Source organism: Salvelinus fontinalis, chromosome 1 (assembly GCF_029448725.1).
Source record: "Salvelinus fontinalis isolate EN_2023a chromosome 1, ASM2944872v1, whole genome shotgun sequence".
NCBI classification, from domain to species: Eukaryota; Metazoa; Chordata; class Actinopteri; order Salmoniformes; family Salmonidae; genus Salvelinus; species Salvelinus fontinalis.
Genome location: NC_074665.1, coordinates 11,733,416 through 11,747,660, shown reverse-complemented (window position 1 = coordinate 11,747,660; position 14,245 = coordinate 11,733,416). Strand labels below are relative to the sequence as shown.

Here is a 14,245-nt window from a genome sequence, read left to right as displayed (position 1 = left end):
CTGTGTCATTTTAGAAGTATCTATCTGATGTTATTGTATGAGTAGGATAGGTTAGACTACAAACATGTTTTTGTCAGTATGTATTACCATGTAAGCTAATTGGAATGTATCAGACTGAAATGTGTATTAGATTATCAATATTTAACTGTCTGATTAAGACTTCTGATATCTGATCATCTATAAGACTAAAACATCCTACTTAAATCAGATATAGATCAACTTATAGTAAGTTGTTGTGTGAGCCTTAGTTATCCACTTAGTTATCTATTTAGTTATCCACTTAGTTATCCACTTAGTTATCCACTTAGTTATCCATTTAGTTATCCACTTAGTTATCTATTTAGTTATCCACTTAGTTATCTATTTAGTTATCCACTTAGTTATCTATTTAGTTATCCACTTAGTTATCCACCTAGTTATCTATTTAGTTATCCACTTAGTTATCTATTTAGTTATCCACTTAGTTATCCACTTAGTTATCCACTTAGTTATCTATTTAGTTATCCACTTAGTTATCTATTTAGTTATCTATTTAGTTATCCACTTAGTTATCCACTTAGTTATCCACCTAGTTATCTATTTAGTTATCCACTTAGTTATCCACTTAGTTATCCACTTAGTTATCCACTTAGTTATCCGCCTAGTTATATATTTAGTTATATATTTAGTTATCCACTTAGTTATCCACCTAGTTATCTATTTTGTTATCCACTTAGTTATCCACCTAGTTTTCCACTTAGTTATCCACTTAGTTATCCACTTAGTTATCCACCTAGTTATCTATTTTGTTATCCACTTAGTTATCCACCTAGTTATCCACTTAGTTATCCACTTAGTTATCCACTTAGTTATCCACTTAGTTATCCACCTAGTTATCTATTTAGTTATCCACTTAGTTATCCATTTAGTTATCCATTAAGTTATCCACTTAGTTATCTAAGTAACTAAGTGGATAACTGTGGATAACTAAATAGATAACTAGGTGGATAACTAGGTGGATAACTAAGTGGATAACTGTGGATAACTAAATAGATAACTAGGTGGATAAATAAGTGGATAACTATGTGGATAACTAAATAGATAACTAAGTGGATAACTAAATCGATAACTAGGTGGATAACTAAATACATAACTAAGTGGATAACTAAATAGATAACTAGGTGGATAACTAAGTGGATAACTAAATGGATAACTAAGTGGATAACTAAGTGGATAACTAAGTGGATAACTAAATACATAACTAAGTGGATAACTAAGTGGATAACTAAGTGGATAACTAAGTGGATAACTAAATACATAACTAAGTGGATAACTAAGTGGATAACTAAGTGGATAACTAAGTGGATAACTAAATACATAACTAAGTGGATAACTAAGTGGATAACTAAGTGGATAACTAAATACATAACTAAGTGGATAACTAAATAGATAACTAAATAGATAACTAAGTGGATAACTAAATCGATAACTAGGTGGATAACTAAGTGGATAACTAAGTGGATAACTAAGTGGATAACTAAGTGGATAACTAAGTGGATAACTAAATGGATAACTAAGTGGATAACTAAATAGATAACTAAATACATAACTAAGTGGATAACTAAATCGATAACTAGGTGGATAACTAAGTGGATAACTAAATAGATAACTAAATAGATAACTAAATAGATAACTAAGTGGATAACTAAGTGGATAACTAAGTGGATAACTAAGTGGATAACTAAGTGGATAACTAAGTGGATAACTAAGTGGATAACTAAGTGGATAACTAAATAGATAACTAAATAGATAACTAAGTGGATAACTAAGTGGATAACTAAATAGATAACTAAGTGGATAACTAAGTGGATAACTAAATGGATAACTAAGTGGATAACTAAATAGATAACTAAATACATAACTAAGTGGATAACTAAGTGGATAACTAAGTGGATAACTAAATAGATAACTAAGTGGATAACTAAGTGGATAACTAAATAGATAACTAAATCCATAACTAAGTGGATAACTAAATCGATAACTAGGTGGATAACTAAGTGGATAACTAAGTGGATAACTAAATAGATAACTAAGTGGATAACTAAGTGGATAACTAAATGGATAACTAAGTGGATAACTAAATAGATAACTAAATACATAACTAAGTGGATAACTAAATAGATAACTAAGTGGATAACTAAATGGATAACTAAGTGGATAACTTAATGGATAACTTAATTGATAATTATCTATTAAGTTATCCAGTTAGTTATCTATTTAGTTATCCACTTAGTTATCCACTTAGTTATCCATTTAGTTATCCACTTAGTTATCCACCTAGTTATCTATTTAGTTATCCACAGTTATCCACTTAGTTACTTAGATAACTAAGTGGATAACTTAATGGATAACTAAGTGGATAACTAAATGGATAACTAAGTGGATAACTAAATTGATAACTAAATAGATAACTAAATAGATAGGTAAGTGGATAACTAAATAGATAACTAAGTGTATAACTAAATAGATAGTTACTTAGTTATCCACCTAGTTATCCATTTAGTTATCAACTTAGTTATCAACTTAGTTATCCATTTAGTTATCTATTTAGTTATCCATTTAGTTATCCACTTAGTTATCCACTTAGGTATCCACTTAGTTATCCATTTAGTTATCCACCTAGTTATCCACCTAGTTATCTATTTAGTTATACACTTAGTTATCCACTTAGTTATCCACTTAGTTATCCACTTAGTGTTCCACTTAATTAAATAGATAACTAAATAGATAACTAAGTGGATAACTAAATGGATAACTAAGTGGATAACTAAGTGGATAACTAAATGGATAACTAAATGGATAACTAAGTGGATAACTAAGTGGATAACTAAGTAACTATCTATTTAGTTATCCACTTAGTTATCTATTTAGTTATCCATTTAGTTATCCATTTAGTTATCCATTTAGTTATCCATTTAGTTATCCATTTAGTTATCCACTTAGTTATCCATTTAGTTATCCACTTAGTTATCTATTTAGTTATCTATTTAGTTATCCACTTAGTTATCCACTTAGTTATCCACTTAGTTATCCACTTAGTTATCTATTTAGTTATCCACTTAGTTATCCACTTAGTTATCCACCTAGTTATCCACTTAGTTATCCACCTAGTTATCCATTTAGTTATCCACTTAGTTATCCACCTAGTTATCCATTTAGTTATCCACTTAGTTATCCACCTAGTTATCCATTTAGTTATCCACTTAGTTATCCACCTAGTTATCCACTTAGTTATCTATTTAGTTATCCATTTAGTTATCCATTTAGTTATCTATTTAGTTATCCATTTAGTTATCTATTTAGTTATCCACTTAGTTATCTATTTAGTTATCCATTTAGTTATCCACTTAGTTATCTATTTAGTTATCCATTTAGTTATCCATTTAGTTATCTATTTAGTTATCTATTTAGTTATCCACTTAGTTATCTATTTAGTTATCCATTTAGTTATCCATTTAGTTATTTATAAAATGTCTGCCCTGCTAGAGCTTTCCCGGTCAACTGTAAGTGCTGTTATTGTGAAGTGGAAACGTTTATGAGCAACAACGGCTTAGCCGCAAAGTGGTATGCCACACAAGCTCACAGAATGGGAGAGCCGAGTGCTGAAGTGCGTAGCGCATAAAAATCATCTGTCCTCGGTTGCAACACTCACTACGCAGTTCCAAACTGCCTCTGGAAGAGCAACGTCAGCACAATATGCCGAGCAGCCACACACAATGGCCGTGGCCGAGCCATGGCCGAACAGCCACTCACAAGCCTAAGATCACCATACGCAATGCCAAACGTTTAGCTGTAGTGGTGTAACGATCTCCACCATTGGTTTCTGGACCAGTGGAAACGCGTTCTCTGGAGTGATGAATCACACTTCACCATCTGGCAGGCTGACGGACTAATCTGGGTTTGGCGGATGCTAGGAGAACAATACCTGCCCGAATGCAAAGTGCCAACTGTAAAATCTGGTGGAGGATCAATAATGGTCTGGGGCTGTTTTTTATGGTTCGGGCTAGGCTCCTTAGTTCCAGTGAAGGGAAATCTTAATGCTACATCATACAATGACATTCTAGACCATTCTGTGCTTCCAACTTTGTGGGAACAGTTTGTGGAAGGCCCTTTCCTGTTTCAGCATGACAATACCCCCGTGCACAATGCAAGGCCTGTATAGAAATGGTTTGTCGAGATCGGTGTGGAAGAACTTGACTGGCCTACACAGAGCCCTGTGGTCTCTGTGTAGGGACTGGCCTACACAGAGCCCATCAAGTCCCGCAGCAAGGTTCCAATATCTAGTGGAAAGCCTTCCCAGAAGAGTGAAGGCTGTTATAGCAGCACCAACTACAAAATAATGCCCATGATTTTGGAATGAGATGTTCGACGAGCAGATGTCCACATTTGGTCCTGTAGTGTACTTTGTTTTTGGTAAATGTACTTGATACGATTGTGATGTATCTCACCTAGATATCTTAAGATGAATGCAATAATTGTAAGTTACTCTGAATATGAGCGTCTCCTAATTGACTTTAAATGTACATGTAAAATGTCAAATATTGTTGCTTTTCTAAATACATTTTTGGACTTTGACTCCCCCTGCTGGAGAAGTTATATAACAACCATTTCAAGCTTCATAAACCCGGAGGAAAGAAAGGTGCAGCCAGTGTCAAAAAGCATAGATAACCTTGGCAAAAACAGTATTTTCTGTCTACCAGGAGACGACCTGATGCGCTGTGTCGACCTTTACAACCAGTCACAGTCCAAATGGTTTGAGGAGATGGTGACCACAAGCCTGGTAAGACTCATCTGTACTCTTCTGTTGTTCATATTCTCCTTTGTATTTCCTCCTTTTCACTGATGGTGAATCTGTATGTAGCGTATTGCTTTGGTAGCCTGGGTGCTAGTCTGTTTCTACTTCAGCCATATTCAGGAACAGTGAGGCTGGCTATCGGTGAGTCTGGCAAACTACAGAAAGGATTCATCTGAATCACGTAATCCAAAAACCTTCCCTTCAACCCTTTCTGTCCTTCAGGAGCTGGAGAGGCTGGAGGTAGAGAGGGTGGGGATGATACGACAGCATCTGTGTCAGTACACCACCTTACGGCATGAGACGGACATGTTTAACCAGAGTGTAAGTCAAGCACCACCTTGCATTACCAGTAGAGAGCACTCAATGCCTTGTATTTCTGTGTATTTTTCAGAGCTGCACACACACACATGTGCACGCACACGCACGCACACACGCATGCACGCACACACACACACACACACACACACACACAGAGTATTGACTGTTTTTCCACGTGTCCTTGCAGACGATGGAGCCAGTGGACCAGCTGTTACAGAGTGTGGACCCAGCTAGAGACAGAGAGCTCTGGGTCCAGGAGCAGAAGACAGGAGACATCAGGCCTGTGGACATTGAGATATAACACACCTGGTTCCCAGGGGTCACACACATGTGGATCCACAAGCCTGGATCTTTACGTGGGGATTCAAAGTCAACTTTGAGAAATTATGGACATCCTGAGAAATCTGGATGACTCGTTCCACAGACACCTGTCTGCTCTTGAGAGAGCGAGCACCACCACCAGACAGTGTTCATTATGACCGAGAGGATTCTATATGGTAGACAGACAGTGTTCATTAGACCTAGAAGATTCTATATGGTAGACAGACAGGGTTCATTAGACCTAGAGGATTCTATATGGTAGACAGACAGTGTTCATTATGACCTGGAGGATTTTATATGGTAGACAGACAGTGTTCATTATGACCTGGAGGATTCTATATGGTAGACAGACAGTGTTCATTATGACCTAGAGGATTCTATATAGCAGACAGACAGTGTTCATTATGACCGAGAGGGTTCTATATGGTAGACAGTGTTTATTATGACCTAGAGGATTCTATATGGTAGACAGACAGTGTTCATTATGACCTAGAGGATTCTATATGGTAGACAGACAGTGTTCATTATGACCTAGAGGATTCTATATGGTAGACAGACAGTGTTCATTATGACCGAGAGGGTTCTATATGGGAGACAGTGTTTATTATGACCTAGAGGATTCTATATGGTAGACAGACAGTGTTTATTATGACTTAAAGGATTCTATATGGTAGACAGACAGTGTTCATTATGACCTAGAGGATTCCAAATAGCAGACAGACAGTGTTCATTATGACCGAGAGGGTTCTATATGGTAGACAGACAATGTTTATTATGACCTAGAGGATTCTATATGGTAGACAGACAGTGTTCATTATGACCTAGAGGATTCTATATGGTAGACAGTGTTTATTATGACCTAGAGGATTCTATATGGTAGACAGACAGTGTTCATTATGACCGAGAGGATTCTATATGGTAGACAGTGTTTATTATGACCTAGAGGATTCTATATGGTAGACAGACAGTGTTCATTATGACCTAGAGGGTTCTATATGGTAGACAGTGTTTATTATGACCTAGAGGATTCTATATGGTAGACAGACAGTGTTCATTATGACCTGGAGGATTTTATATGGTAGACAGACAGTGTTCATTATGACCTAGAGGATTCTATATAGCAGACAGACAGTGTTCATTATGACCGAGAGGATTCTATATGGTAGACAGACAGTGTTCATTATGACCGAGAGGATTCTATATGGTAGACAGACAGTGTTCATTATGACCGAGAGGATTCTATATGGGAGACAGACAGTGTTTATTAGACCTAGAGGATTCTATATGGTAGACAGACAGTGTTCATTATGACCGAGAGGATTCTATATGGTAGACAGTGTTTATTATGACCTAGAGGATTCTATATGGTAGACAGACAGTGTTCATTATGACCGAGAGGATTCTATATGGTAGACAGACAGTGTTCATTATGACCGAGAGGATTCTATATGGTAGACAGTGTTTATTATGACCTAGAGGATTCTATATGGTAGACAGACAGTGTTCATTATGACCGAGAGGATTCTATATGGTAGACAGTGTTTATTATGACCTAGAGGATTCTATATGGTAGACAGATAGTGTTCATTATGACTGAGAGGGTTCTATATGGTAGACAGTGTTCATTATGACCTAGAGGGTTCTATATGGTAGACAGACAGTGTTCATTATGACCGAGAGGATTCTATATGGGAGACAGACAGTGTTTATTAGACCTAGAGGGTTCTATATGGTAGACAGACAGTGTTTATTATGACTTAGAGGATTCTATATGGTAGACAGACAGTGTTCATTATGACCGAGAGGATTCTATATGGTAGACAGTGTTTATTATGACCTAGAGGATTCTATATGGTAGACAGACAGTGTTCATTATGACCGAGAGGATTCTATATGGTAGACAGACAGTGTTCATTATGACCGAGAGGATTCTATATGGTAGACAGTGTTTATTATGACCTAGAGGATTCTATATGTTAGACAGACAGTGTTCATTATGACCGAGAGGATTCTATATGGTAGACAGTGTTTATTATGACCTAGAGGATTCTATATGGTAGACAGACAGTGTTCATTATGACTGAGAGGGTTCTATATGGTAGACAGTGTTCATTATGACCTAGAGGGTTCTATATGGTAGACAGACAGTGTTTATTATGACCTAGAGGATTCTATATGGTAGACAGACAGTGTTCATTATGACCGAGAGGGTTCTATATGGTAGACAGTGTTTATTATGACCTAGAGGATTCTATATGGTAGACAGACAGTGTTCATTATGACTGAGAGGGTTCTATATGGTAGACAGTGTTTATTTTGACCTATAGGATTCTATATGGTAGACAGACAGTGTTCATTATGACCTAGAGGATTCTATATGGTAGACAGACAGTGTTCATTATGACTGAGAGGGTTCTATATGGTAGACAGTGTTTATTTTGACCTATAGGATTCTATATGGTAGACAGACAGTGTTCATTATGACTGAGAGGGTTCTATATGGTAGACAGACAGTGTTTATTTTGACCTAGAGGATTCTATATGGTAGACAGACAGTGTTCATTATGACTGAGAGGGTTCTATATGGTAGACAGTGTTTATTTTGACCTATAGGATTCTATATGGTAGACAGACAGTGTTCATTATGACCTAGAGGATTCTATATGGTAGACAGACAGTGTTCATTATGACCTAGAGGATTCTATATGGTAGACAGTGTTTATTATGACCTAGAGGATACTATATGGTAGACAGACAGTGTTCATTATGACCTAGAGGATTCTATATGGTAGACAGACAGTGTTCATTATGACCGAGAGGGTTCTATATGGTAGACAGTGTTTATTTTGACCTAGAGGACTATATATGGTAGACAGACAGTGTTCATTAGTTGGGGAACACTGAGGTGAGAAGAATGTTTTACCAACATAACAAACGGCATGCGTGTTTTCACCTTTAGGGACTGTGTTGGCTACAAGCCCCGGTCTCTGAGGCTGCGTGTGTTTTCACCTGTAGGGACTGTGTGGGCTACAAGCCTCGGTCTCTGAGGCTGCGTGTGTTTTTACCTTTAGGGACTGTGTTGGCTACAAGCCCCGGTCTCTGAGGCTGCGTCTGTTTTCACCTGTAGGGACTGTGTGGGCTACAAGCCTCGGTCTCTGAGGCTGCGTGTGTTTTTACCTTTAGGGACTGTGTTGGCTACAAGCCTCGGTCTCTGAGGCTGTGCGTGTTTTCACCTGTAGGGGCTGTGTGGGCTACAAGCCTGGGTCTCTGAGGCTGCGCGTGTTTTCACCTGTAGGGACTGTGTGGGCTACAAGCCCCGGTCTCTGAGGCTGCGTGTGTTTTTACCTTTAGGGACTGTGTTGGCTACAAGCCTCGGTCTCTGAGGCTGCGTGTGTTTTCACCTGTAGGGACTGTGTGGGCTACAAGCCCCGGTCTCTGAGGCTGCGTGTGTTTTCACCTGTAGGGACTGTGTGGGATACAAGCCCCGGTCTCTGAGGCTGCGTGTGTTTTCACCTGTAGGGACTGTGTGGGCTACATGCCCCCGTCTCTGAGGCTGCGTGTGTTTTCACCTGTAGGGACTGTGTGGGCTACAAGCCCCGGTCTCTGAGGCTGCGTGTGTTTTCACCTGTAGGGACTGTGTGGGCTACAAGCCCCGGTCTCTGAGGCTGCGTGTTGTTTCACCTGTAGGGACTGTGTGGGCTACAAGCCCCGGTCTCTGAGGCTGCGTGTGTTTTTACCTGTAGGGACTGTGTGGGCTACAAGCCCCGGTCTCTGAGGCTGCGTGTGTTTTCACCTGTAGGGACTGTTTGGGCTACAAGCCCCGGTCTCTGAGGCTGCGTGTGTTTTCACCTGTAGGGACTGAGTGGGCTACAAGCCCCGGTCTCTGAGGCTGCGTGTTGTTTCACCTGTAGGGACTGTGTGGGCTACAAGCCCCGGTCTCTGAGGCTGCGTGTGTTTTTACCTGTAGGGGCTGTGTGGGCTACAAGCCCCGGTCTCTGAGGCTGCGTGTTGTTTCACCTGTAGGGACTGTGTGGGCTACAAGCCCCGGTCTCTGAGGCTGCGTGTGTTTTCACCTGTAGGGACTGTGTTTGCTACAAGCCCCGGTCTCTGAGGCTGCGTGTTGTTTCACCTGTAGGGACTGTGTGGGCTACAAGCCCCGGTCTCTGAGGCTGCGTGTGTTTCCACCTGTAGGGACTGTGTGGGCTACAAGCCTCGGTCTCTGAGGCTGCGTGTGTTTTCACCTGTAGGGACTGTGTGGGCTACAAGCCTCGGTCTCTGAGGCTGCATGTGTTTTCACCTGTAGGGACTGTGTGGGCTACAAGCCCCGGTCTCTGAGGCTGCGTGTGTTTCCACCTGTAGGGACTGTGTGGGCTACAAGCCTCGGTCTCTGAGGCTGCGTGTGTTTTCACCTGTAGGGACTGTGTGGGCTACAAGCCTCGGTCTCTGAGGCTGCGTGTGTTTTCACCTGTAGGGACTGTGTGGGCTACAAGCCCCGGTCTCTGAGGCTGCGTGTGTTTTCACCTGTAGGGACTGTGTGGGCTACAAGCCCCGGTCTCTGAGGCTGCGTGTGTTTTCACCTGTAGGGACTGTGTGGGCTACAAGCCCCGGTCTCTGAGGCTGCGTGTGTTTTCACCTGTAGGGACTGTGTGGGCTACAAGCCCCGGTCTCTGAGGCTGTGTGTGTTTTCACCTGTAGGGACTGTGTGGGCTACAAGCCCCGGTCTCTGAGGCTGCGTGTGTTTTCACCTGTAGGGACTGTGTGGGCTACAAGCCCCGGTCTCTGAGGCTGCGTGTGTTTTCACCTGTAGGGACTGTGTGGGCTACAAGCCCCGGTCTCTGAGGCTGCGTGTGTTTTCACCTGTAGGGACTGTGTGGGCTACAAGCCCCGGTCTCTGAGGCTGCGTGTGTTTTCACCTGTAGGGACTGTGTGGGCTACAAGCCCCGGTCTCTGAGGCTGCGTGTGTTTTCACCTGTAGGGACTGTGTGGGCTACAAGCCCCGGTCTCTGAGGCTGCGTGTGTTTTCACCTGTAGGGACTGTGTGGGCTACAAGCCCCGGTCTCTGAGGCTGCGTGTGTTTTCACCTGTAGGGACTGTGTGGGCTACAAGCCCCGGTCTCTGAGGCTGCGTGTGTTTTCACCTGTAGGGACTGTGTGGGCTACAAGCCCCGGTCTCTGAGGCTGCGTGTGTTTTCACCTGTAGGGACTGTGTGGGCTACAAGCCCCGGTCTCTGAGGCTGCGTGTGTTTTCACCTGTAGGGACTGTGTGGGCTACAAGCCCCGGTCTCTGAGGCTGCGTGTGTTTTCACCTGTAGGGACTGTGTGGGCTACAAGCCCCGGTCTCTGAGGCTGCGTGTGTTTTCACCTGTAGGGACTGTGTGGGATACAAGCCCCGGTCTCTGAGGCTGCGTGTGTTTTCACCTGTAGGGACTGTGTGGGCTACAAGCCCCGGTCTCTGAGGCTGCGTGTGTTTTTTTCCTCTTCCAGAAAATAATCAGGTCATCACTAGTTACCACAGCCACAAAGTCAGAAGGCCCGCCTACTCGACCAATCAGATGAGGGAGTGTGATGACGTATGCCGACCGGCTTGCATTTCTTTTATATATTGATTCATCAATAACCAACCATTATAAATGCTAAGTGTTAATGGGATGTCTTATTCAACCGTTATAAATGCTAAGTGTTAATCGGGTGTCTTATTCAACCGTTATAAATGCTAAGTGTTAATCGGGTGTCTTATTCAACCGTTATAAATGCTAAGTGTTAATCGGGTGTCTTATTGAACCGTTCTAAATGCTAAGTGTTAATCGGGTGTCTTATTCAACCGTTCTAAATGCTAAGTGTTAATCGGGTGTCTTATTGAACCGTTCTAAATGCTAAGTGTTAATGGGATGTCTTATTCAACCGTTCTAAATGCTAAGTGTTAATCGGGTGTCTTATTCAACCGTTCTAAATGCTAAGTGTTAATGGGATGTCTTATTCAACCGTTCTAAATGCTAAGTGTTAATGGGATGTCTTATTCAACCGTTATAAATGCTAAGTGTTAATGGGGTGTCTTATTCAACCGTTATAAATGCTAAGTGTTAATCGGGTGTCTTATTCAACCGTTATAAATGCTAAGTGTTAATGGGAGTCTTATTCAACCGTTATAAATGCTAAGTGTTAATCGGGTGTCTTATTCAACCGTTATAAATGCTAAGTGTTAATGGGGTGTCTTATTCAACCGTTATAAATGCTAAGTGTTAATGGGGTGTCTTATTCAACCGTTATAAATGCTAAGTGTTAATGGGGTGTCTTATTGAACCGTTCTAAATGCTAAGTGTTAATCGGGTGTCTTATTCAACCGTTCTAAATGCTAAGTGTTAATGGGATGTCTTATTCAAACTCAGCTTGCAAGCTAATCATGATTTTTTTTCCCTTACCCATAGTTACTTGTTTTAAAAAAGTGGTTTACTCCAATATCTGCATTGTTTTTAAAATGGCATGTAGACAAACAAAGTGGCACATCTTGAGTTCAGATTTAGTTTTTTTCAAAATCCACAAGTAAAATGTACACAACTTCACAAATGTTCACAGATATAAAAAATATAAAAAAATTGGGCAGATAATTTGGCTGATTTAAGATAAAAACTTCAACACTTATTTTATTTGGCACCTAGGCATATACTATATGGCACTTTTATAAACATCAGTGCATTCAAGACAATTGAGACCTCTGAGAAAAAAAACTAGCACCGACAGGGGAGAAACGTTTTGAACAGTCATCCAACTGAATTCCAAGTCGGAAACTTTCTAGAGCTTACAGTTGTCTTGAAAGCACCATTAGTTATTTGGTCGTCAAACTTGAACTCAAAATATGCCATTTCAAATATGAGGCATTTCCCGCAAACCGAAATACCGTCATCACTCTCCCTCTTCTGATTGGTCGGGTAGGTGGGCGTTCTGAGCCGGAATACGCGTCATCACACTCCCTCGTCTGATTGGTTGAGTGTCTGTGGTAACTAGTGACGACCTTATAATCACAGATAGAACAATGAGACAGATATCTCACTGGATTTATAATTGTGAAGCATACGGTTGGCGTTTCCACTCACTGGTAGTGAGAGGAAGCCCACTGGCAGGCAGTGGGTGAAGATGGAACAAGATGGATTTTGGCCAACATTCCTGCACATTGATTGATTAAACATTTGATTAAATGTTTGATCTGAAGTACAGTTTTCTGTTCCCAAAACTATAATATATTATGAACAGAGTGGACAAAGTTTTGTAGACTTTAATCTTTTCAAAAGTTTGAAAAAATTGCGCTGTTTAGAAGGTGTACAAAGGCGAATTGAGTTATTGCACACGCGCACTTCACAGAGTAGGCGTTCCGTAACAGAAATATGCAGATATATTCTAGAATGCACCAATAGGATCTCGCCAGCTCGTGCTTGGCTCTGCCCACCTCCTTGCTTGTTCTGCCCATTATGACTCATTTGTTCCCATTGGAAACGACAAGCTGTGGTCTATCTTGGTTTAGTCATGAAAGTCTTTGTTAGAATTGTCTGTATAAACACACTCAGTAAATTGTTGACCAACTGAAATACTAACACAGAGGTTAATTAGGAAATTTAACAGCTACTGCGTTGCTGCTATGTAATACAACGTACATAAAATGCAATCAAATGTATAGATTATATTTTATCTAAATGTGAACTATAAAGTGAGTTTACAGTGAACATTGATGTAAGAAGTATCAGCTGATGTAAGAAGGGCTTTATGAATACATTTGATTTGATTTGGGGTTGTTTTTGACAAATGGGAAGTTTTGAAGAAAGAGTGACTCAAATGTAACATCTGTTCTGAGGGCAAAATGGGGTGCAACTCAATGTTAGCAAGGTGTTCCTAATGTTTTGTACACTCAGTGTGTTTATCTATACTGTATATACACACACAGTGCACAGGAGTGCGGGTACAGTTGAAATGAATAATGGAATTTTAGTATAGCGTTGTCTTGTATCTATCCGGTAAGTATTACACATATAGTTCTACTGTTCAATGCAGATGCATACATGTTGTATAGAGTGTTCCATTGCTAGCTGGTTCTAAAACCTTGAAAGTTCCAAGGATTCTACATGGACATAACTCCTGAATGTTTGTCGTTAATGTTTTTGGCATTAATATTATAAATAAATAGATCTACATTTTATTTTACAACTATCTCTGGTAGTTTCTTTCGGCTGTTTTGATACGACAAAATACTGGATTATGATATATTGGATTATGATAATATGATATATTATTATTTTTGGAAGTGTCTGTGGTTCAGGTAAAATATATTTAGGGTACATTGCGATATTTAAGGAATGAATAAGGTTTTATTTCTTAAAAACATTTACACATCAAGTCATTTTACATTTTTTGGCAGTGATATACTGTATATTCTTGTAACGGCTATCGTCATATTCGTTCTCCTCCTCAGACGAGGAGGAGCATGGATCGGACCAACATGCAGCGAGGTATGTAGACATGAATGATTTATTAAAGCCAGATGAACACGTAACACACTTGAGAGATTACAAAACAAAAAAAGGACGTAGACCGACCTGAACATATGAACTTACATCAACACGAAGAACGCACGAAACAGGTACAGACTAGCACAAACGATACAGTCCCGTGTGGTAACAAACACGGAAGACAATCACCCACAAACAAACAGTAAGAACAGCCTACCGTAATATGGTTCTCAATCAGAGGAAACGTCAAACACCTGCCCCTAATTGAGAACCATATC

General features: G+C 40.3%; 1 protein-coding gene across 1 annotated transcript in view; it reads left to right on the top strand.

Annotated features, from left to right (window-relative positions):
- LOC129815725 (growth arrest-specific protein 7-like) overlaps positions 1-13,665 on the top strand; it is a 144,495-nt gene extending 130,830 nt beyond the window's left edge. Inside the window, exons 12-14 of the mRNA XM_055869834.1 lie at positions 4,740-4,819; positions 5,057-5,155; positions 5,340-13,665. Coding sequence (XP_055725809.1) covers positions 4,740-4,819; positions 5,057-5,155; positions 5,340-5,453 — 293 coding nt within the window. The 3' untranslated portion in view covers positions 5,454-13,665. The remainder of the gene's footprint in view (positions 1-4,739; positions 4,820-5,056; positions 5,156-5,339) is intronic.
- The last annotated feature ends 580 nt before the right edge of the window (positions 13,666-14,245 follow it).